Source organism: Brachyistius frenatus, unplaced genomic scaffold, assembly GCF_029030835.1.
Source record: "Brachyistius frenatus isolate BFR_SWC_R1_liver_20210118 unplaced genomic scaffold, ASM2903083v1 Contig_254, whole genome shotgun sequence".
In the NCBI taxonomy this organism is placed as follows: domain Eukaryota; kingdom Metazoa; phylum Chordata; class Actinopteri; family Embiotocidae; genus Brachyistius; species Brachyistius frenatus.
The window spans coordinates 252,418-271,426 of NW_027210853.1; the positions used below are offsets into that span (position 1 = coordinate 252,418).

Sequence of the window (19,009 nt, forward strand, 5' to 3'; positions counted from 1 at the left end):
CGGTGTCTCATAAATGTGCGCATTCGAGCCTTCCCACACCCCGACATCACAGACGTCACCCGGAGAGCAGCCGGCGACAACTGAAGCAAAGTGAGGCCGAAGTGGTCGCTAAATATTTTATTACAACATCAGTATTTGTACGCATCGTTTAAAAAAAAAAGAAAAAGACGAGGAGTGAGAGAGCTGCGTCTTCATCAGAGGGTTTTGGAGTATCGCCGTTTGACAGAGTCTCTATAGAACTGGAAGATTTTCTCTGACGCTTTCTGACTGACTGCTATACACTGCTGCAGCTGTGGAGGAAGGAAAAATGTGCGAGCAGATTACTGACAGAGCTCCCAGAATAATGACGAAGAACATAAGAAATAATCCAAACAAATCTGATAATCACATTCAGCAGAATCACAAACCCGCTGTATCTGGATAAAAAAACAAACAAGAGGCTCATTTATTGACTGACCTCATGAACTGAGAATGATCCTTTGGTTGATGACATCATCACTCTGCGTTCTGTACTGTCAATCGCAAAAGTCATCAAAGCTCGACTTTCCTTGTGGGAATAAAAAAACAAACAAGAGAAGAACAAATAAAAGAAAATCAGCGAGGATTTTGAGAGTGCTGACTGCGCTGTGAGGACGTAAATATGTTCGAGACTATTTTGCAAAAGCAAAATGTTGTATTCAATCTGCGACAAATCTCTCGTGTATTCACGGTCAGTCTTCACCGAAACGGATGATTTTGCTCACATGTATCAAAACATACACAACTCCCCTCTTTCTTTCTTTTTTTTCCCAATATCAATGTGCTTTGAGCTGTTTGTTGAGCCTCAGATTTACCTTTTCCTGAGCTGCAGTCGGGTCTGTGATGATTTGACCCTCCGGGTCGATGACACAGGTCACTCCACAGAACAGACAGCTCATGGGCAAACCTGCGTCCATGAGAGCCATACAGGCTGCGTTCAAAGAGCAGGACAGGCGCTGGGGAGCAAGTCAGGAAGAACACTGGCCAAGAACCACCGTTTCAATCCCGCTACCGGCACATTTAACGTTTCCATTCACGGGCCGCAGCAGCAGGAGGTTTTACTGAAGGATACCGAACCGTCGTCGTGCAACACTTGCAGGATGAGAGTGAGTGAGGAGCGAGGATGCAGCGACAGGAGCAGAGATGCCTCACAGGTTTCTCTCACACACTGCTCTTGTGATCGTTCCCTCACACCTAAAGAATACATAAACAATGTTGGGAGACACGCTGGAAAAACAACCGGCTCATTCCTCCCACCTGGTGGTCAGTTGCGGTACGGCAGCTTTCGCACAGCAGTGATCAAAACTGTAAAATCAACATCCTCTAAAAACCTCCAAGCTGATCTTACAACAAAAAAACAAAAACAAAACATGTTTACATATATTCACACCTTTTATCCTTTTTTTTTGTTGGTATTTTTTTTTTCTAATTCGGATTTCTTGGACATAGAAGGATGTGACATCGCATTTCGTTATACAAACTGTTGTATGTGTGACGACAACAAAAAGAGTTAAACTGACCAAATCACATTAGCATTTAAGTAAAATAAATAAAGAAATGATTCTCCTCATCGGATGACAACTTACTCGGCAGCCCCACTTTGGGCTGCATCAACACCTCCAGGGTCGCCCGGTCGTAGATTTCCTTGCTGACTTTGACCTCAGCTGGTCCGTAGACGGCAGCCAACACACTCGTGTCTCCTTCAGACAAGAACAAAAGATGTCGGTGTTGAACAATTATACATTATTGATCCCAGAGGGGCGGGAATTATAATTGTCTAATACACACAAACAAAACAAACACTTTCAGGAGAGAGAGAGGGGGGGGGAAGGATAATGTGATGAACTGTCCGCTGCAGATGTAACATCTCATTTGAAGGTAATAAAATTGATCTTCCACTCAAAATTAACTGTTAAATGTCAAATAAAAAGGGTTCATTGTTGCTACGCTGCCATTGAGTTTTTCTTTTTGATTTATTTATCCCAATAAGTAAGCAAGCAAAAACAACAACAAACAAACAACAAAAAAAAAACTACCTACCTACAGAAATACCTGCAGGGGCCCATAACGTTAAGTCCCAAAGGTAACCAAACAAATAACAACAATAAACAAATAACTACCAAAATAAAATAAAAAAAAATACTATAAAAAAAAATCTGCAGAGAAAATTTAAAAAAACATAATAATAAAAAAAATTAAAAAAAAGCCAACACACAAACTAATGATGATAATAGAAGAAGACAGAAATGAAGCGTCTTTGTTGTTGTTGTTGTTGTTGTTGTTGTTGTTTGGAGCTTTGTTTGACACCAGAGTGATGATCATTTGATTTTAAGATTATTTGCAGTATTGTGCGACAGCTAACTTATTATTATTATTATTTACATTCATACCAGTTTTGGACATATTGTTACAACAACAACAACAACAACAACAACAACGACGACGAGGCTGCACCGTCGCGCGGCACCAGGCGGGATAATATGACGCCACGTGTCGCCCCTCTCTCTCTCTCTCTCTCTCCTTCCCCCCCTCTACGGGGCTCTAACGGGACGGTGTCGGTCGGTGCTGCCGTCCTTTACCTTGGACGAAAGATGCCGAGCCGTCCGGTCGGGACAGCAAACTCTGCTCGCAACCAAATTCCCGAAGAGCGACGTTTGACGAGCCGCAGACCTCCATCGCGCCTCCGAGTTTGTCGCGGGGTTGTGACGTCACGTGTTTTGGTCATGACGTGTTTGTTTTTTATGGGAGGCGCCAAACAAACACGTCAGGTCCCGTCGCACAACTCTTTAACGCGCCGATAACTGCGGAGCGTCCGTGAATCAAACAGTCCAACTTTTAAACATCAACAACAACAAAACAAAAACCCCAACAACCTTGTCGGAACCGTCCGGATGGCGGCTGTGAGCGGGATGCGCGGGATGTTCGGGCGGTGGTTCCGACAGACGGCCGGACCGATGCCGTCGAGGCTGCTCCAGCAGCGCAGAGCTTTCAGAGTCAGCGTGAGTCGGAAGCTTTGCTGTTTTTATTTTTTTATGTTTAATATTATGTTTGGAATCGGGATTAAAACAACGTTGGAGTCCATTAAAAGATCCACAAGAACGCGTCGGTTGGTTTTGGTTTTCCAAGTTATCGCGATAGTTCGTGAGCTAGCTTGCCGAAACCAACAAAAACCCAGTTATTTTATTTATTTATTTTTTTTCCTTTCTCCTACGCTCCTAAAACTCAAATGGATTCCTTTGCAAAAAAAAAAAAAAAAGTTTAAATTAAGAGCACGGTGCGTTTTGTTGACGTTGAGTCCGAAGCTGGTCGAGCTCGCCCGGCTAGGTGTAGCTAGCTTCGTTCCTATTGGCCAATCAAAGAGGCGTGAAGATGACGTCAGTCGATCAATAAATAAAAACAATGCAGGGAAATAAACTGCTTCTCTCTGAACACATTGACAGCTTCTCCTGCTGCATCGACGTTATTTATACTTCTACTTTAACTCGGAGGCAAATCTTCTTCTGCTTTATTTAATTTTTTTAGATTACAGATTTAAAAATCTTCTCTGTCAACTTAAAATCGTGCATTTCTGTGTTTGACAAAGTTCTCATTCATTTTAAAAGCCTTTCAGGGGTTTTTTTCCCCTGAAAAATGTCACTGCTGGAAAACTGTTTTTGAGATTGCTTACTTTTTAAGCACGGCACTAACTAAAGGCAATAACTGTCCTGATAAGTCAGGGTGTTAAAATCCAACCTGTGGATCAACATGCATGCACGCTGAAACTGCTGTTCCCGAGCGTGTTGAAATGAATGCCAATAAAAACCAGAAGCTGGCGAATGCGACGGCTCAGAAGAACAAATAGTTTCCTGACTATCACGAGAACTTGGATCATTTCCTGGTGATTAAAAACAAGCAGTCAGTTTATGTATTCTAGCTGCCAAAGTGTGAATTCGTGATAATAAACCCAGAATACACATCCCATTATTCTGTTTAATGTTTAAACATGCTGAATCCAAGACATCTCGACTATTGTGGCAGGTTTTTTTTTTTGTTTTTTTTAAACCAGGAAATGTGTTTGTTTGTTTTTCCAGTTAAGTCACTTTCTGTAATATGACATCATGCAAAAAAGTCCCTTTCCGTGTCAACGGAGCAGCTGCAGAGTTTTTTTCTTTGCAGTTTATTATTAAAAGAAAGATGAATCCTCCTTTTGTGGTGTCTATTGCACTGAGGGCCTTCCTTTGCCAAAGCCACAGTGATGTTATTAATAAATAATGCCCGTATTCAATCTTTCAGGTCGTGCACCGGCAGCAGCCCTTTGACTCGACGCTGGAGAAGCCGCAGTTCCCTGGAGCCTCGGCTGAGTTTGTGGATCACCTCGAGTTCATCCAGCCCAATGTCATCTCTGGGATCCCTATATACCGGGTGATGGACAGGCAGGGCAACATCGTAAACCCCTCTCAAGACCCTCAGGTACAGTCAGCCAGCCTGCGCTCCCAGTTATCAAAAGTGCCACAAGATCCCGACACACAGTTGAACCCAAACTCATTTGTCGGTTGTGTGTTTCCTACCCGCTCAGCTCTCCAAAGAGACAGTTCTGAACTTTTATCAGAAGATGACGCTGCTCAACACAATGGACCGCATTCTTTATGAGTCTCAGAGACAGGTATGTTCTTCCTCCTGGCGTAACCACAGGACGGCTTAAGAAGGACGTACAAAGAGTGATCGTTCGTGTTTCCGTTTCAGGGCCGGATCTCCTTCTACATGACCAACTACGGTGAGGAGGGGACACATATCGGCAGCGCTGCTGCTCTTGACCCAAACGACATTGTCTTTGGTCAATACAGAGAGGCTGGTAAGCATCAAAACTGTATCCAGGTATTCTTTAAGTTTACATGAACATTTTGAAACGAGTAAAATTGGCCGAGTGGTAAAAAAAAAAAAATACAGCCAGCAGAACCGCCAAACAACAGTCTCACACCTTGTATACATTCCCGCCACTGTACACCCTCCTGAATATCCGTTTCCAGATGTTGACTTAACCTTCTGTACTCTCCTCTCAACCACTGCTTCACTCTTCTGCTCTCTCACTGTCCATATCACCTATTCATTAATGATCTGTCCTCCAGCTGTGTGGGCCACCTCTCATATATCTACTACATGGTCAAAGAGTATACTGACCCTCCTTTTGTCCTGGTTCTCTTGTCTTGGGAGTATTAGTGTAATAACTCCGATGTGGCCCTGCAGGAGTGCTGATGTACCGCGGTTTTCCTCTGGATTTGTTCATGGCTCAGTGTTACGCCAACGCCGATGACCTCGGGAAAGGCCGTCAGATGCCCGTCCACTACGGCTCCAAAGATCTGAACTTTGTCACCATCTCGTCTCCTCTGGCCACACAGATTCCTCAAGGTGAGCTGCACGCCGTGTGCTAACCTCTCCAGTGTGACAAGGACATGCACACATCTGTAAATATGTGTGTGTGTGTGTGTGTGTGTGTGTGTGTGTGTGTGTGTGTGTGTGTGTTTCAGCGGCTGGAGCTGCATACGCAGTCAAGAGAGAAAACATGAACCGTGCGGTGATCTGTTATTTCGGAGAGGGAGCAGCCAGCGAAGGCGACGCACACGCCGGCTTCAACTTCGCCGCCACCCTCGAGTGCCCGATGATATTCTTCTGTCGCAACAACGGCTACGCCATCTCGACGCCCACCGACGAACAGTACAGGGGAGACGGCATCGGTAAGCCTGTGTGGGTTTTTTTTTTCGGAGGTTTATGACCGGAGATCCATCGCTGCATTCTCATTCGCTCTCTTCCTGATCAGCTGCTCGCGGCCCGGGTTACGGCATGCTATCCATCCGTGTCGACGGTAACGATGTGTTTGCTGTGTACAACGCTACAAAGGAGGCGCGGCGCAGGGCCGTGGCCGAGAACCAGCCCTTCCTCATTGAGGCGATGACTTACAGGTTAGTTTATACCTCAGTGATTTCAGACAGACGGAAACATGAAGCAACTTCCCGGTGACCGGTCACCCAAACTGTCTGATCACTTAGGCTTCGTTCAATAATGTGATTATGTTCCTGAAATCAAGAAGCTGGTGGCGTGATGGGGTTTGAATAACAAAATCTTTTAGTATTGAAAATGTATTTATCCTAAAATGTTGAAGTACATAAATTGAAGTATTATAAAATTTCATTCCTTCCTCAGAATTGGCCACCACAGCACCAGTGACGACAGCTCAGCTTACCGCTCGGTGGACGAGGTGAACTACTGGGACAAGCAGGACCATCCCATCTCCAGGCTGAGACACTACATGACGGCCCGCGGCTGGTGGAGCGAGGACGACGAGAGGAGCTGGCGGAAGCAGTCCCGCAAGATGGTAATGGAGGCGTTTGAGAAGGCCGAGAAGCGCCTGAAGCCCAATCCCGAACTGCTGTTCACCGACGTGTACCAGGAAATGACGCCCAACCTGGAAAAGCAGAGGGAATCCATGTGGAGGCACGTGCAGCAGTACAAAGAGCACTACCCACTTGACCTGTTTGAAAAATAACCACACGGCTGTACTAACAAGGATGGAACATGTGATTCAATGAACAAATGCAGAAAACGGAGACTGGGATTCACTGTTGCACAACTTTTACTGTATTCATAAAATGTAGTTTTGATATGCATCACTTCTTTCTGCTCAACAGAGCGAGAGGAGAAAGATGGTGCTTTCAAATGTTCTTCACGCCTCTGGGTTCGGTGCCTTAAGTTACTGTCGGTAGTAAAGTTCTCGATAGATACATTCACGTTATTGGTTTGACATGAACTCCAGGATCTTTAATCTACAAATAGAGCAATAAATAGTGCTTTTAGTTTACCGCAGGTTGTGTTTGTTCCTTGTTCTGTAACTGCCCTCTTCAGTGATTATGGTATTTAAAAGGTTTCCTTGTGTATCATTGAGGTGACTGTTTGAACTTGTGTTGAGGAACTCGTCTATTTTTATCACGCACGCACACATTTTAGAAGGGTTGGCATGCTGTAATGCTGTTACACTCGTCTAAATCCCTGAACTGTACACCCGTGTAGCTCATGTTTCGATTGGTGTTTTGTGGCTAATAAAACTGTAAAACTCGACTTGACTTTGTTGACTTTCTTGTTAATTCAGTGTTAAATGGAAAGTAGGTTAATGACACATTTAAACATTGTTTGACTTGACCGTCACACTTAAAACTTAAAACCTATTATGACCCCCAGTCCTGATAAAACTGTTTCTTTACTGCAGTTTTCCAGACTGCGGTTCGTTAATGCTACATCAAGCGGTCAGAGGCCCGAGATTAAAATTCCTGCTGTTGCAGGACAGTGAAAGGGACCGATGGGAGCAGATGAGGCCACGGGTTCAACGACTGCGGTCAGTATTTGCCGTCTTTTGTTGCTGCTTCTTTTGTTCACCAGTCCAGTTCAGCAAGTCAACAAGGGGCTGTGAATGCCCTTCCACAGCCTCTTCATCTCTTGCGGGGAGCGCTGGTGGATCAGAATCAGATCTTTATGCACACAGAGATTCTCGCGATCTTGCTCGTTGACGTCAAAGGTCTGAAAACCTGCATGTGCCTCTGCAGAGACTCCCAGAGCCTTCGAGCACATCCCGATGTACACGTCATCGATGGGGAAGAAGGGAATGACGCGTGAAAGTGAATGCAAGGGCCGAAGCAACCCTCTCGAGATGAGAAAGCCGCCTCCACCGGCATAGGCAGGGTACGGGCCGTCGTAGAAGCTCAGAGGAACGTAGTATTTGCTTTTAGGGTCCCTGACAGGGTTTGCTGTGCTTATGACATGTCCAACATACAACCGAGATGCTTTAGAAGCCTCCAGAGACTGCAGGTATCTGAGCAAGACGGGTGTGTTGACAAATACATCATCGTCGCCACTAAAGACGAAGGAGACCTGAGGACAGCTTTTCAGTGCCCACAGGAGGAACATGTTCGTTTTGAGAGTCAGGTTCAAGAGAGATTCATGGAAGTCCCACTGCAGGAGGTCTCCAAAGTGTTTGGCCTCGAATGACAGCAGTGGGCTGAGGTCAGGGTCATCCAGTGGGGAGCTGCCCAGGAGGAAGACCGAGACCACTCTCAGTCCACTCTGATAAACCCCCTCTCGGCCCCACGTCTCCCGCACTGCCTGTCTTCGCTCAAAGTTTCCAGGAGTTGACTTTATGGCAAAAAGCAGGAAGGTTCGGTTGTTTCCCTTCCCTTCACGGGACATGCACCCGTTGGGTTGATTGATCAGGACTGGAGGAGACCTGCAGTTCATGCTCTTCACAAAAGTCTGAAACAAGACAGGGTAGGAGGCAAAGTCATGCATGTTGGTTTGCAGAAGCTCCTGATTTGTCTCCCTGCAGCGAGACCAGCGGGAGTCGTGTCTGAAAGGGTTCTCCCCCGTTTCCAGATTCCTCAGCACCGAGTACAGCAGACGGTTCCAGTACGCTTCGTTTTGAGGGATAGTCTCTCTGAGGCTGTTAGAAACAGTCCCGTTTAAGATGTCATGCTGAGGTGTGGTAAAGCCCTCCCGCATGGAGGACAGTGTTTTTACATCACTGTCGTGGACCTGCAGGGTCGCCTGCTCCAGGAGCTCCTCCGGTCCAACCCTGTGAGTGTAGGTCGTCTCGAGGTGAAGAGTGGAGTAGAAAAAGATCAGGAATAGAGAAGCAACAAGAATCATTGCACTGAAGATTCGAATACGTCTCATTGGCTCCAGGTAAGTAAACCAAGCACTGTGGTGTGTCGGTCTAGAAATGGATCGTCTTTCAGGGGATACGGTCGATGTGTTTTCCTCAGGTTACAGAGACTCTGCCAGCAGGTAACACACCGAATGTACCTGCCAATGGAAAATATACAGATGTGACAGGACGCCTGAATATAAATCAACACATCACAACACATACAGGCTGGAACAGGGCTCACCGTCAATACAAATAAATGATTAACTTCATGCAGCATGTGAATTATCCGCAGATGTTACTGTTATTTTGTCAACCACCTCTTAAATTGTTGAAATAATGGCAGCACATTGTATTGAACAAAATCCCTTTTCAACAAAACACACTGATTTACACATTCAGGTAAATCAACGCATCGTTGGATTTATATTCTCCTCCTTTAACATCGATGGCTAATTTTTAAAAGTTGAGAAAACCTTTATTTCGGCAACGACATTATCGAGTAACAAGCGCTATCAACAGCTGGCTAATCTCATGACACTTCTTACATTTAAAATGTTTAAATTATATATAATATATATTATTTATTTAGACTCAGGAACATCTCTGTTTATTGTCCAACAATAGAGTTGTGAGTATACAAACTATGTGATATAGAAATTCTCAAAAAAGATTTGGATTCAGTTTGCAAAAATTCATAAGAAACAGATTTTTTTTTAATGTTTTTTGAATTGAACAAAATCTTTGTTAACCAGTGTAACGGAATAATATTTGTTCTAAAAGCCTGATAATAACAAAACTTCCTCAAAAAAGTCCCAGAATAATAGGTGCATTGTTTAATTATTCCTTCTAATTTACGTCAGTATAGCCTACTACACAGGTTTATGTACAAAACGAATGAACTGAAGTCGTAATATGAGGCCTATATCCTGCCGGGGAGCCAACCTTGAATAAAAAAATGATCTACTTTCAGTACAGACACGTACACGGTGAAAACGTGTACATTTAAAATCTGTTTGTTGAATGCAAAAAAACAAACTGGTGTAATCCAAAAGGCCGCAGGTGATGCAGGTCTTGAGAAGAGGAACCTGCAGCGGTACTCTACTGGGACGCACTTGCACATCGTGCTCCCCGGTGTTTAATTAGAAGTAAACTGGCTTACAAATAACAACATGGGCTTCACGACATGAAGAAGACCTTGAGGTCTGCGAATTTCAAGAACAACACAGGAAACACGAAACGCAAAGGCTACGGGCTTATTGCGTCTTTGCCACGTTTGAAGACTCGATTTAAATTTGATGCAGGCGACATGCGCAGACTTTACAGGCAAGCCCACCAAGTTACAGCCACCGGTGACGCATCATATCTGGAGTCACTCACGCAGGAGATCATTTCACTCAACATGCATGCAAAATACTTACTTAAACCACTGGACGTCCGCCGCGCAAAGAGCAGCACATCTGAAGAAAATAGTTCCCGCAGAGTCTTCAGGCGTCACCTTGACGTCACCAGGTGCATGAAACCCGCATCACTTAACTTTGAGACCCATATTTCGTTTTTGTTTTTTTAAAAGGGAACCAGAGGAGCGGTGAGAGTACATGCAGGCGCAGATGTCTCCATGAGATCAGGTGATCACTTCTCTCACAAACACACACACACACACACACACACACACACACAGCAGAGCAGGTGGAGGCCACGCCCATGATGCTGTACTCACACAGGTTTATTCAAACGTTTGACAGGAAACATCACAAAGTATTTAAGACCAATTATCTACTGACAAATTCATGAGCAGGGTACATGAGCACAGTGTTCAGATCAGTAAAATTTTTCTTCAATGTATTGCATCTCTAACAGGCCTGTAAAAAGTGATTATTTGCAGCCTGGTTACTTATGACAAGAAAACACAAATGAGACAATTACAAAAAAAACCAAAAAAAACACACTATACAGTGGAAAAACAGCAGCTCTCGTTTTCTCGTCCATACCAAACCGTGCAAATGTTCTCAAATGGTGATGGGCATCTTTCCCCTTCTTTCTTGGAATAAAAGCACTTTAAATAGAAGTGACAGAAACAATTAGCAAAGTAATTATTGAAGCTTATAAAAGCGTTTTTTTTTTTAACATCTTCATCAAATCTAACTGTCCGCATCCTGAGAATTTTGCAGCATAAGGCAGAGGAGGGTTATTTGCTGTGGAGTAACCTCAGTAACTCTTGGCCTCTCTGCCGGCAGAGGAGCTCTGCAGCTGAGATGGAGAGCTGTTTAATTAGAGGGGGCCTGATATGACCTAAAGTAGCCCGGAGCACCCAAGAGAATCAAAAACCAATGTGAATGCTTTAGTCAAAATTGCGTTTAGTTTATTCTAAAGGCCGTACTGGAAAAACGTTTTGTAGATCAAAGTGTCAGTAAATTGGCATCATCTCTTCCATTTTATAATAACGACAATAAAATAAAACCTTAAAGTGTGCTGGTATGAATATTTGGTATTGCAGCCCAATTCTGAATATTTTAACTAATATTGGGCCAATACGATATAATACATTGTACAACTAACAACAACTGTAGGCAGAGTGCACTCAGGAAAATAGTGTTCATGTCTCTAGAGACAATAGCTTTTGGAGCATTGTGTTGAGTTGACTAAAAGACAAGGAAAATACTGCAGATGGCAGGAAAGAAACAGTTTCTGTGAAGGAATAAAAAGGGCTAATGGTGGGGAAAATTAGGAACGGCACTAGAATGGAAGTGAGCGGATCAAGGCAAAAAGAAGGATGCACGTCGGATGCTAAGGGCACGAGGGGCGAGAGTCAGCGAAGGTCGTTCTCATCGTCCTGTATGGTTTTCTTGATGCGGAGAAGCATGGTGGTGAGCCACTGGTCCAACCGAGAAATGGTGTCGAATTCCTTCACCTGGAAATACCAACGAAATGACCCAAATGTTAGGAAATACTACAAACAAAGGAAAAGTTAAGGTTGGATTTTATGGTGTGGCAGGCGAGCCTGAACAGTTTGAATCAGAAAATGGATGAAAAACCTTTCAGACACAAGGAAGTCCAAACTGACATGGTGTCATTCATATAATGACAACAATGCTGAAGTCACCAATTATTACTGAACTGACAGCGGTGTCAGTCTCGGACTTTTAAACTCAACACTGCAGAAAAATAAGGTCGGCGACGCGCCTTAATCTGATCAAAGAAAACTGTCCACTCACCGAATCAGTGTAGGTGTCCACATTCTGTTCTTCACAGGCATCTAGAAGTTTCTGGGGAAATAAACAACACTTTTTTTTTTTAAAAAGAATAATACTATGAATCAGAGAGGCCATCCATAAACAGAAACAGTTTGTGTATTTGTGAAATTTACAACATTAATTATAACTTAGTTTTAGAGGACGACCGATATATGAGCCTCTATCAGACCTGTCTGCGCTGATATGCCTGGTTTTTGTTGTTGTTGTGTTTATTTTTTTATTTTGAAATAGTTGTTCACAATTTTTCAATTTCCAGTTAAGTTTACTGTTAAATGCACTAAAGTCATAAAATGTCAAATATCCAACATACATTCATATATAAATATACATGTTTAAGGAAATCAGATAATATATAAATATCTAGATTTCTTAAAATCCCTTTAATCCAGCTCTAGTTCTTTAACCACGGATTACTGAAGTGCCGACTGCAGGCCTCAACGCTTGTAAGCTGATAATGTCTCTTTGTTAATGAAAGGCATTTTAATGGAGGGCTTTAACAATCTAACCTCTGTTTTCAGTGAATAGTTTGTGAGCAACTAATCAAGGTCAACCACGTGTCGTCCACAGACTTTACCGGAAACAACAACTTCCAACTTTCCTTGCTGGAAAGAAGCAGAAAGCCACGATTGACCCGTTTATTTCAAGTTGATTTCAGCAGTCTCTTGAGTTGAACTTCTCCACATTAGTTTCACCTGCCTTGTAGATTATTCTGTTTTTGTTTTTTGTTTTTTTTGCTTTATGATTTTAGAGCCAGAATGACGACGACGCTTACCTTCAACAGCTTGCACTCTCGAGCGTCTGAAAACGCGGGAAACATTTCTTCGTACTTCTGCACGGCCAGCTGAACGACAACAGGAGGAGTGTTAAAGCAGCGGCTTGCGTTTCGCTTGCTGTACCGAGACACACGAGTTCACAGCTTTCCCCTTACCTTTGCATTCAGCATGTCCACGCAGAAGTGACAGAGCGCCGCCTTGAAGAAATGATCCTTGGCACTGTATTTCAGCAGCGTGCTGTCCATTGCGTGGGTTCCAACCTGAAAATCACAAAGTACGGTTCGTGTTAGTTTTGCTGCGACGGACCGCCGAGGCGACCGACGACGGGTCGGCGAGCGTGATCTCACCTGCTCGTAGATCTCGATAGCTTTTGGGTACTGCTCCAGCTGAGCTGCGTATGTTGCTACTTTCAGAAGGCACTTGTTAGCTGAACTGAAAAGGCAAAAAAAAAAAAAATCAAGAAGCTTCACAGCTGACGCGTATTGAACCAAAATCAAAGCTCTCACTCCATCAAGTAACGTAGCATTAAAACAAGCCACATTCATTATAAACGAAACACACTATTAAACATCCCGGCGTTAAAGCTAACGAGAGAAAACATTGCTGATATTAAATAGTTACCTGGTGGATTCTTCCCCTTTGTAGTAATCTGCTGCCTGTTCATAATGAGCAATGGCCTGGAAAAGAAATTGGACAAAAGAGATGAGATATAAACTGAGTTTTACCACAGTTGCACTCAATAGGAGATTATTTGACAGGTAAAATGAATAAACATATTAGAAGCAAGAGGGAATCATCAAATGAAACAACAAACAACAAACAGTTTTTAATTTGGACCTTGTCGATGTCCACCAGCTCCGTCTCGTATATTTCAGCAATGCTGATGTGGTGTTTGGCTGCGATGGTGAAACGCCCCTAAAAAGAAAAAAAGAAAAATAAACAGGGGGTTAAACAAGTGAACATTAACAAGCTCTTTGAAGTTCAGTAATATTAACGTATCCACAAAAAAAAAAAAAAATAAATCGGGTCATAAACTCACCATATCGGTGTAAATCTCGATAGCTCGGTTTAGGCAGTTTATAGCCTCTGTTGAGAAAAATAAGAACATTTAAACACACGTTTAAAACATGTCACATGAACACAGGACTTCTATCTATCTATCTATCTATAGTACATTTAAATGGATGTTGTTTTCTGGGGCTTTTTTAAGGTGTTTAAAATGTCTTTTGTTTACATCGCTTTGCTTCTGTACACCTGCATGTTTCTCCAAATTAGGGACGTGCCGACCTCCATCAACGGTAGGAAATAACCTCATAATCCCACTTCAAACAGTCCAAACTATCCCTTTATTGATTAGGGCTTTGTGCACAGTGCTGAGCAAAATGTTTGGGCACTTCAGATGTTTAGATCCTCATCCATCGCTCAGACCGCAAATTGGTTCTGCGTCACGGCAACGAGTTAACGTCGAGCTATAGTCATGGAGAACTACGCTTTAAAACAAAAACAAGGAGGCGTGCACAGAGCAGATGGTGGGCACCCCGCCGAGCCCTGACCTCGGCACCGGGAGGCAGTCTGGGATTACGTGAGCAGACAGAAGACACTGAAACAGCTTAAATCCACAGAAGAAAAAAAAAAAAAGCTGTGGCGAGTTCTCCAACATGTTTGCAACAAGATACCTGACATGTACCTTCAAAAGGAACTGGTGCTATATTAAAGGCAAAGGGGCGTCACCCAAAATATTGATTTGTTAGGGTTGTTTTTTTGTATTTGCTTGCACTTTGTGTGAAGTTAATTTATTAATCAAAAGTGTTCCTAACATTATTTCTTAAACCATCCTCACTTTACTTTTAGTTCCTAAAACTTTTACGCTGTAACGTACATGTTGCGCTACGAACCGGTGAGTAATGATTACCTTGTGGATCAGCTTTCTTGAAGGCATTTCCAGCATCTATCAAATTAGTTGCCGCGTCGTGTTTGCTCTGCATTTGCAGGTGAAGGTGAGCGGCTTGGGAGAACGCATTTCCTGCAGCTGAGAATGGAAATGTTGCACGTTAAAAGGACTGAAAGACTTCACAAACATAAAAAAACAAATTTTTAAAAAGGGAAACGTCAATAAATACACTCTTACCACACCAATTTTTGGCCATTTTGAACATGTTGGCTGCCCTCACATACATGTCACAGGCCTCTTCCAACTTGGAGGAACCCCTGTGTGACAGCACACACCTTTAGTTAGACACGACTTATGTGGACAATAGCTAAGTAACAAATATCAGTCAATAAGAAAAGATTGCTGTCAACCTCACTCTGACAAAAAGAGTCAAATAAGTTCAGAAAGATGTGTAATTCAACTCCTGTATGCAATTTTGTTCAATTTAACAACACTTTTTTGGACAATAAGTCAACCTCACTAAGCTGTTTTCAGGGGGAACTGTACCATAATGAAATTACCACACTTTTTTTTTTTTTTTACAAAGTTGTTATCCAAATATTATTCATTCTGAGAACATTTTTTATTATATATTGTATTTAAGCATTTATTTATTAGCGAGGAGAGCGAAACATTACACGACTCCGAAGATCAATTTGATGATTTTGTGTGTGATTTTACATTCGTTGGTCAAACTGTGGCGAATATATTGATATCAGAGAGATATTATTATTATTGATAACAAGATAAGGATTTCAGACCCATGAGTTTTATGGACATTTGGAGATTTAAGTTTCACCACATGCTCAGACACAAAGTCTGACTGTACTTTATAGTCATGTGGTAGTTCAAAGTGGAGCCTCTGGGCATGCGTGAACCCCGCTGGAACAATTCACCCTGATCTTGGATTGTTTTTAAACCCAGTTACAGTGGTTGGTCACACATCTGTTTAATTGTTGCTGTATAAAGTACCTGAAAGCCCCACTTTACTGAACGTTAATGTCAAAAGTATTTTTTTTTCAAAACTGTAAGACTTGTTGAACTGGTGTCACTACAGATCTGCATCAAATTTATTACGCTCAAGTAAACTAAACTAAACTAAAGTACAGACACACCCCCAAAAACATATTATTTGAATATCATTTCATTGACATGTACACTTGATCAGCATTTTATTGTTGCAATAGTAAACTAATTTCAACCCGTCTAATCTAAATATCGTAATTTATAGCAACTGATCATAAGTTTTAGGTAAACAACATTAAAATACTTAAAGTGACATTAAATACACATTCTTAAGTAAAGTAGAAGTACCTCTGAGTAGATGTACTCAGTAACTGTACACCACTGTTACTTATGACGCTACTGTAAACAAACGTGACTGACATGTGAGCGGCCTTGCGACATGTCCCCAGTAGGCGGCGCTGTGGCAAACAGCGCTGAGTGCGATTCACTTGAAACGTCACAATCAGCACTTAATGTCTCCGTCAAAACAATAAAATAAATTAATAAAAACGAGTCCAGATGTTGCACCAACAAGCAACGACAACAACTTAACGCTGGATTAAATAAATAAAACAGGTTAAACGATGAGTGTGTGCGCGCGCGGTAGCTGGTCCGCGAGCCCCCTTCCGCCATAGCCGGCCCTTAGCTTGACAACATCAGCCAGACAGTAAGTTGACATACTGACCCGAACAGCGCCCCGAAAAACGACTGAGACGATTTGATTTTCTTATCCGCTTCGGCCATCAAAGCCGTCGCTTCCTTTTCTTTGCCGCTGTTGTCCATTTTTTCGCGCCGCTTCTCTCGAACAACGGACTAAATGCGCAAGTCCACAAACGTGCTAACCAGCGTTAGCGGCGGCAGCGGTCCTGTCTTGTCACATCACCAGCCGCAAAGTAACCACCTCGGTCACGTGACGCCGGAACACGGCGTGTCACTGGGCGAGACGCCGCTGGTGCGTTCAGGCGCTCTTCGTAAATACGAAACATCCCGGCGCCGGGAGCCGCTCGCCGGCCTGATCACCAAAAACAAGAACACGGACGTGTGTTTTTGATGTTGTTGTTGTTGTTGTTGTGTGGTTGAGTTTAACTAGTATGCTACTGATACAACGAGATAAAGGATTTTGATACGAATCTCTGAATTGTTTTTACATATTGGCAAAAAAACCCACAAAAAAACAAACATATTCCTTACTCATAATAAATGCTGTATTTGTGAAAACACGTGAACGCATCCTCATGGCTCATATAATTAACATGTAATGTTGGTCATATCTGGAAATGTTAAAATGTCACAACAAGAATATGTCCTTGGTTTCAAAATGTAATTAACATCAGACTACCAGACTATACTGAATGTAGACTATATTATTTAAGATTATATATATGTGTATATATGTATATATATATGTGCATTAACCAACCCGGAGTAAGAGGTGTAAAGACAGTTTTTAGAAGATAATCTCTGTTAATCCTTCTGTATAAGATGCTGTGAAGTAAGATGATGTTGCAATAGTTATATTTTATTCAAAACATACACAAAATGGAGACTGGCATTTAGTAAGCATCTTTGACCTTAGTTTGTTCCCTTTGGCAGGTCACAGGGCACAAGTCAGTATAGATTGAATTCATCTGAACATGAAGTCACACTCATTCACTTTCCCCGAAGCCCGTTCAGTGAGTCATAAAGTAAACTTTTCTAATGTAAGACTGGCTCTTATAGCCTGTTCTCTATTTCTTTAATGCAAGACCTTGAACAGTCCAGTTCAGTTATGCACTGTACATATCTATTGCCAATGCACAGTGGGGTTATTTTCTCACATTATGTAATAATTTGGTAAAGTGTGACGCTAGAAGTGACAGCAATAATATTTAATCTTGATATGGAATATGTTTGTTCCTCTATTCCACACTAACTGGCTTCAGATAAATTTTTCAGCACAATTTGATTATTTAATAACGCCAAGATTTGACTGATCGCTGGTCATTGCCATTTCAAAACATGAATCTTTTCTACAGACTTATTTTGTTCACTGTCCTCTCGTTGTATTTGAGACATACACGGATAGCCAATATCCTTCTCTGAATGAGAACATTAACTGTGGTTTTTTTTAAATTCAGCATATATCTTCAATTACTTAGCAGGGTCTCTTAAGGTTAGTGATTGACCTTGGCGGTTGATTTGCTTTGGAAAGGATGTACTATGAGTTTAACTTGTGGTTGATTTGAGCACGATGGTATGTAACTAGGTACATTTACTCGAGTGCAGTACTTAAGTGCTATTTACTTTACTTGAGTTGTCCACACCACTATATTTCAGAGAAATATATTGTACTTTTTACTCCCTAATTCATCCATAGTTACTGGTTACTTTTCAGGTAAATATTTTGTACATATCATATATGCTCAGTTTGTAATAAATGAATTGCTATCCTCAAACTAGACTCTTTAATGGTATCACAAGTTGAAATTTGCTTTAGCGTGACAGCATAAAAAGGCTGTTCTCATGTGAGTGTCAATGAAGCACAATCCAATCATTTATATAAGTACGGCACTCTAAAAAGGCAGTTTTGCATGAGTAGCCTATTTCTACTCTTTATACTTAAGTACATTTTGCTGACAGTACTTTTACTTGAGTAAAAAAAGGTGCATGCACGACTTTTATTTGTGACTGATAATTTTTTCATTGTGGTATTACTACTTTACCTAAATAAAAGATCTGAGTACTTCTTCCATCACTGGATTTGAGCCAGGTTATTTTGCATTTCTCTTTGGGGTCATGTTTGTGCCTGTTTATGTTTGTTTTGCATGACTGTAATTTTAATTAAAAAAAAAAAAAAAAAATCTCCGAATTTTGGGTTTTTGATTAGAATTTTTCTGAAAAAAAAAAAAAAGGATTGAAAAGGATTAAATTTGCCCATAAGTCCTTTATGGCTACAGGAGAAAGAAAATCTCTGGAAAATGATTTTGCTTTGTTTTTCTGAGCTTGTTTACTTTTTACAGCAGTTCCTACAGAACCAAAACAACCGTAGGATGATCATATTCAAAAACATACATTACTGTAGAGCAGGGGTGTCAAACTCATTTTAGTTAAGGGGTCACATACTGCCCACTTTCATCTCAAGTGGGCCAGACCAGTAAAATCATAGTATAATAAGTCATACATAACGACAATATTTCTCTGTTTAAATCATTGGTGAAGGTTTTTGGATGATAAACCCTATTTTAAGATCTTTCTACAATAAACTAGAAACATAAAGACCAAAAACTCAGACATCAGCCCATTTACGCTGTTTTTGAAGCAATTACTGGATCGATTAAAAAAAAAAAGAAAAATAACAAAACGTTTGTACTCATAAACCTCCATT

The 19,009-nt window shown here is 41.9% G+C and overlaps 4 protein-coding genes across 6 annotated transcripts; 1 reads left to right on the forward strand and 3 right to left on the reverse strand.

The window, feature by feature from the left end:
* Positions 1–102: 102 nt before the first annotated feature.
* Positions 103–2,864, reverse strand: exosc5 (exosome component 5). The gene is made up of 6 exons (XM_069721003.1): positions 2,598–2,864; positions 1,605–1,718; positions 1,091–1,212; positions 834–974; positions 458–547; positions 103–290 (listed from the first exon to the last, which is right to left on the reverse strand). Exons 1-6 carry the CDS (start codon positions 2,692–2,694, stop codon positions 195–197), a joined length of 660 nt encoding a protein of 219 aa, XP_069577104.1. The 5' UTR covers positions 2,695–2,864; the 3' UTR covers positions 103–194.
* On the forward strand, positions 2,040–7,107 carry bckdha (branched chain keto acid dehydrogenase E1 subunit alpha). Of its 2 annotated transcripts, XM_069720999.1 has the most exons (9): positions 2,040–2,058; positions 2,892–3,017; positions 4,291–4,467; positions 4,574–4,660; positions 4,741–4,849; positions 5,242–5,403; positions 5,523–5,729; positions 5,813–5,954; positions 6,196–7,107. In XM_069720999.1, the coding sequence occupies exons 2-9, from the start codon at positions 2,910–2,912 to the stop codon at positions 6,536–6,538; spliced, it is 1,335 nt and encodes a 444-aa protein (XP_069577100.1). In that variant the 5' UTR covers positions 2,040–2,058; positions 2,892–2,909; the 3' UTR covers positions 6,539–7,107. The 2 variants fall into 2 exon arrangements, with proteins under 2 accessions (XP_069577100.1, XP_069577099.1); XM_069720998.1 differs by lacking the exon at positions 2,040–2,058 and having other exon boundaries at positions 2,875–3,017.
* b3gnt2l (UDP-GlcNAc:betaGal beta-1,3-N-acetylglucosaminyltransferase 2, like) lies at positions 7,099–8,828 on the reverse strand. Its single transcript, XM_069721000.1, has one exon. It carries the CDS (start codon positions 8,710–8,712, stop codon positions 7,432–7,434), a length of 1,281 nt encoding a protein of 426 aa, XP_069577101.1. The 5' UTR covers positions 8,713–8,828; the 3' UTR covers positions 7,099–7,431.
* A 1,563-nt stretch (positions 8,829–10,391) lies between these two features.
* napab (N-ethylmaleimide-sensitive factor attachment protein, alpha b) lies at positions 10,392–16,544 on the reverse strand. Of its 2 annotated transcripts, none has more exons than XM_069720964.1 (11): positions 16,331–16,544; positions 14,839–14,918; positions 14,623–14,739; positions 13,750–13,796; positions 13,548–13,625; positions 13,332–13,387; positions 13,058–13,142; positions 12,866–12,970; positions 12,710–12,778; positions 11,899–11,949; positions 10,392–11,594 (listed from the first exon to the last, which is right to left on the reverse strand). In XM_069720964.1, the coding sequence occupies exons 1-11, from the start codon at positions 16,426–16,428 to the stop codon at positions 11,493–11,495; spliced, it is 888 nt and encodes a 295-aa protein (XP_069577065.1). In that variant the 5' UTR covers positions 16,429–16,544; the 3' UTR covers positions 10,392–11,492. The 2 variants fall into 2 exon arrangements, with proteins under 2 accessions (XP_069577065.1, XP_069577064.1); XM_069720963.1 differs by having other exon boundaries at positions 11,899–11,967.
* Positions 16,545–19,009: the final 2,465 nt, after the last annotated feature.

What these genes read in the sequence shown, in the direction of transcription:
- bckdha (XM_069720999.1), top strand. Translation starts at nt 2,910, where the DNA reads ATGGCGGCTGTGAGCGGGATGCGCGGGATGTTCGGGCGGTGGTTCCGA. An exon ending in GGCCACACAGATTCCTCAAG is followed by an intron (nt 5,404 to 5,522) that starts GTGAGCTGCACG and finishes TGTGTGTTTCAG; the next exon opens with CGGCTGGAGCTGCATACGCA. An exon ending in ATTGAGGCGATGACTTACAG is followed by an intron (nt 5,955 to 6,195) that starts GTTAGTTTATAC and finishes TTCCTTCCTCAG; the next exon opens with AATTGGCCACCACAGCACCA.
- exosc5 (XM_069721003.1), bottom strand. Translation starts at nt 2,694, where the DNA reads ATGGAGGTCTGCGGCTCGTCAAACGTCGCTCTTCGGGAATTTGGTTGC. An exon ending in GCCCAAAGTGGGGCTGCCGA is followed by an intron (nt 1,213 to 1,604) that starts GTAAGTTGTCAT and finishes TGTATTCTTTAG; the next exon opens with GTGTGAGGGAACGATCACAA. An exon ending in TGTTGCACGACGACGGTTCG is followed by an intron (nt 975 to 1,090) that starts GTATCCTTCAGT and finishes CTTGCTCCCCAG; the next exon opens with CGCCTGTCCTGCTCTTTGAA.
- b3gnt2l (XM_069721000.1), bottom strand. Translation starts at nt 8,712, where the DNA reads ATGAGACGTATTCGAATCTTCAGTGCAATGATTCTTGTTGCTTCTCTA.
- napab (XM_069720963.1), bottom strand. Translation starts at nt 16,428, where the DNA reads ATGGACAACAGCGGCAAAGAAAAGGAAGCGACGGCTTTGATGGCCGAA. An exon ending in AATGGCCAAAAATTGGTGTG is followed by an intron (nt 14,740 to 14,838) that starts GTAAGAGTGTAT and finishes TTCCATTCTCAG; the next exon opens with CTGCAGGAAATGCGTTCTCC. An exon ending in TGGACACCTACACTGATTCG is followed by an intron (nt 11,595 to 11,898) that starts GTGAGTGGACAG and finishes TGGTATTTCCAG; the next exon opens with GTGAAGGAATTCGACACCAT.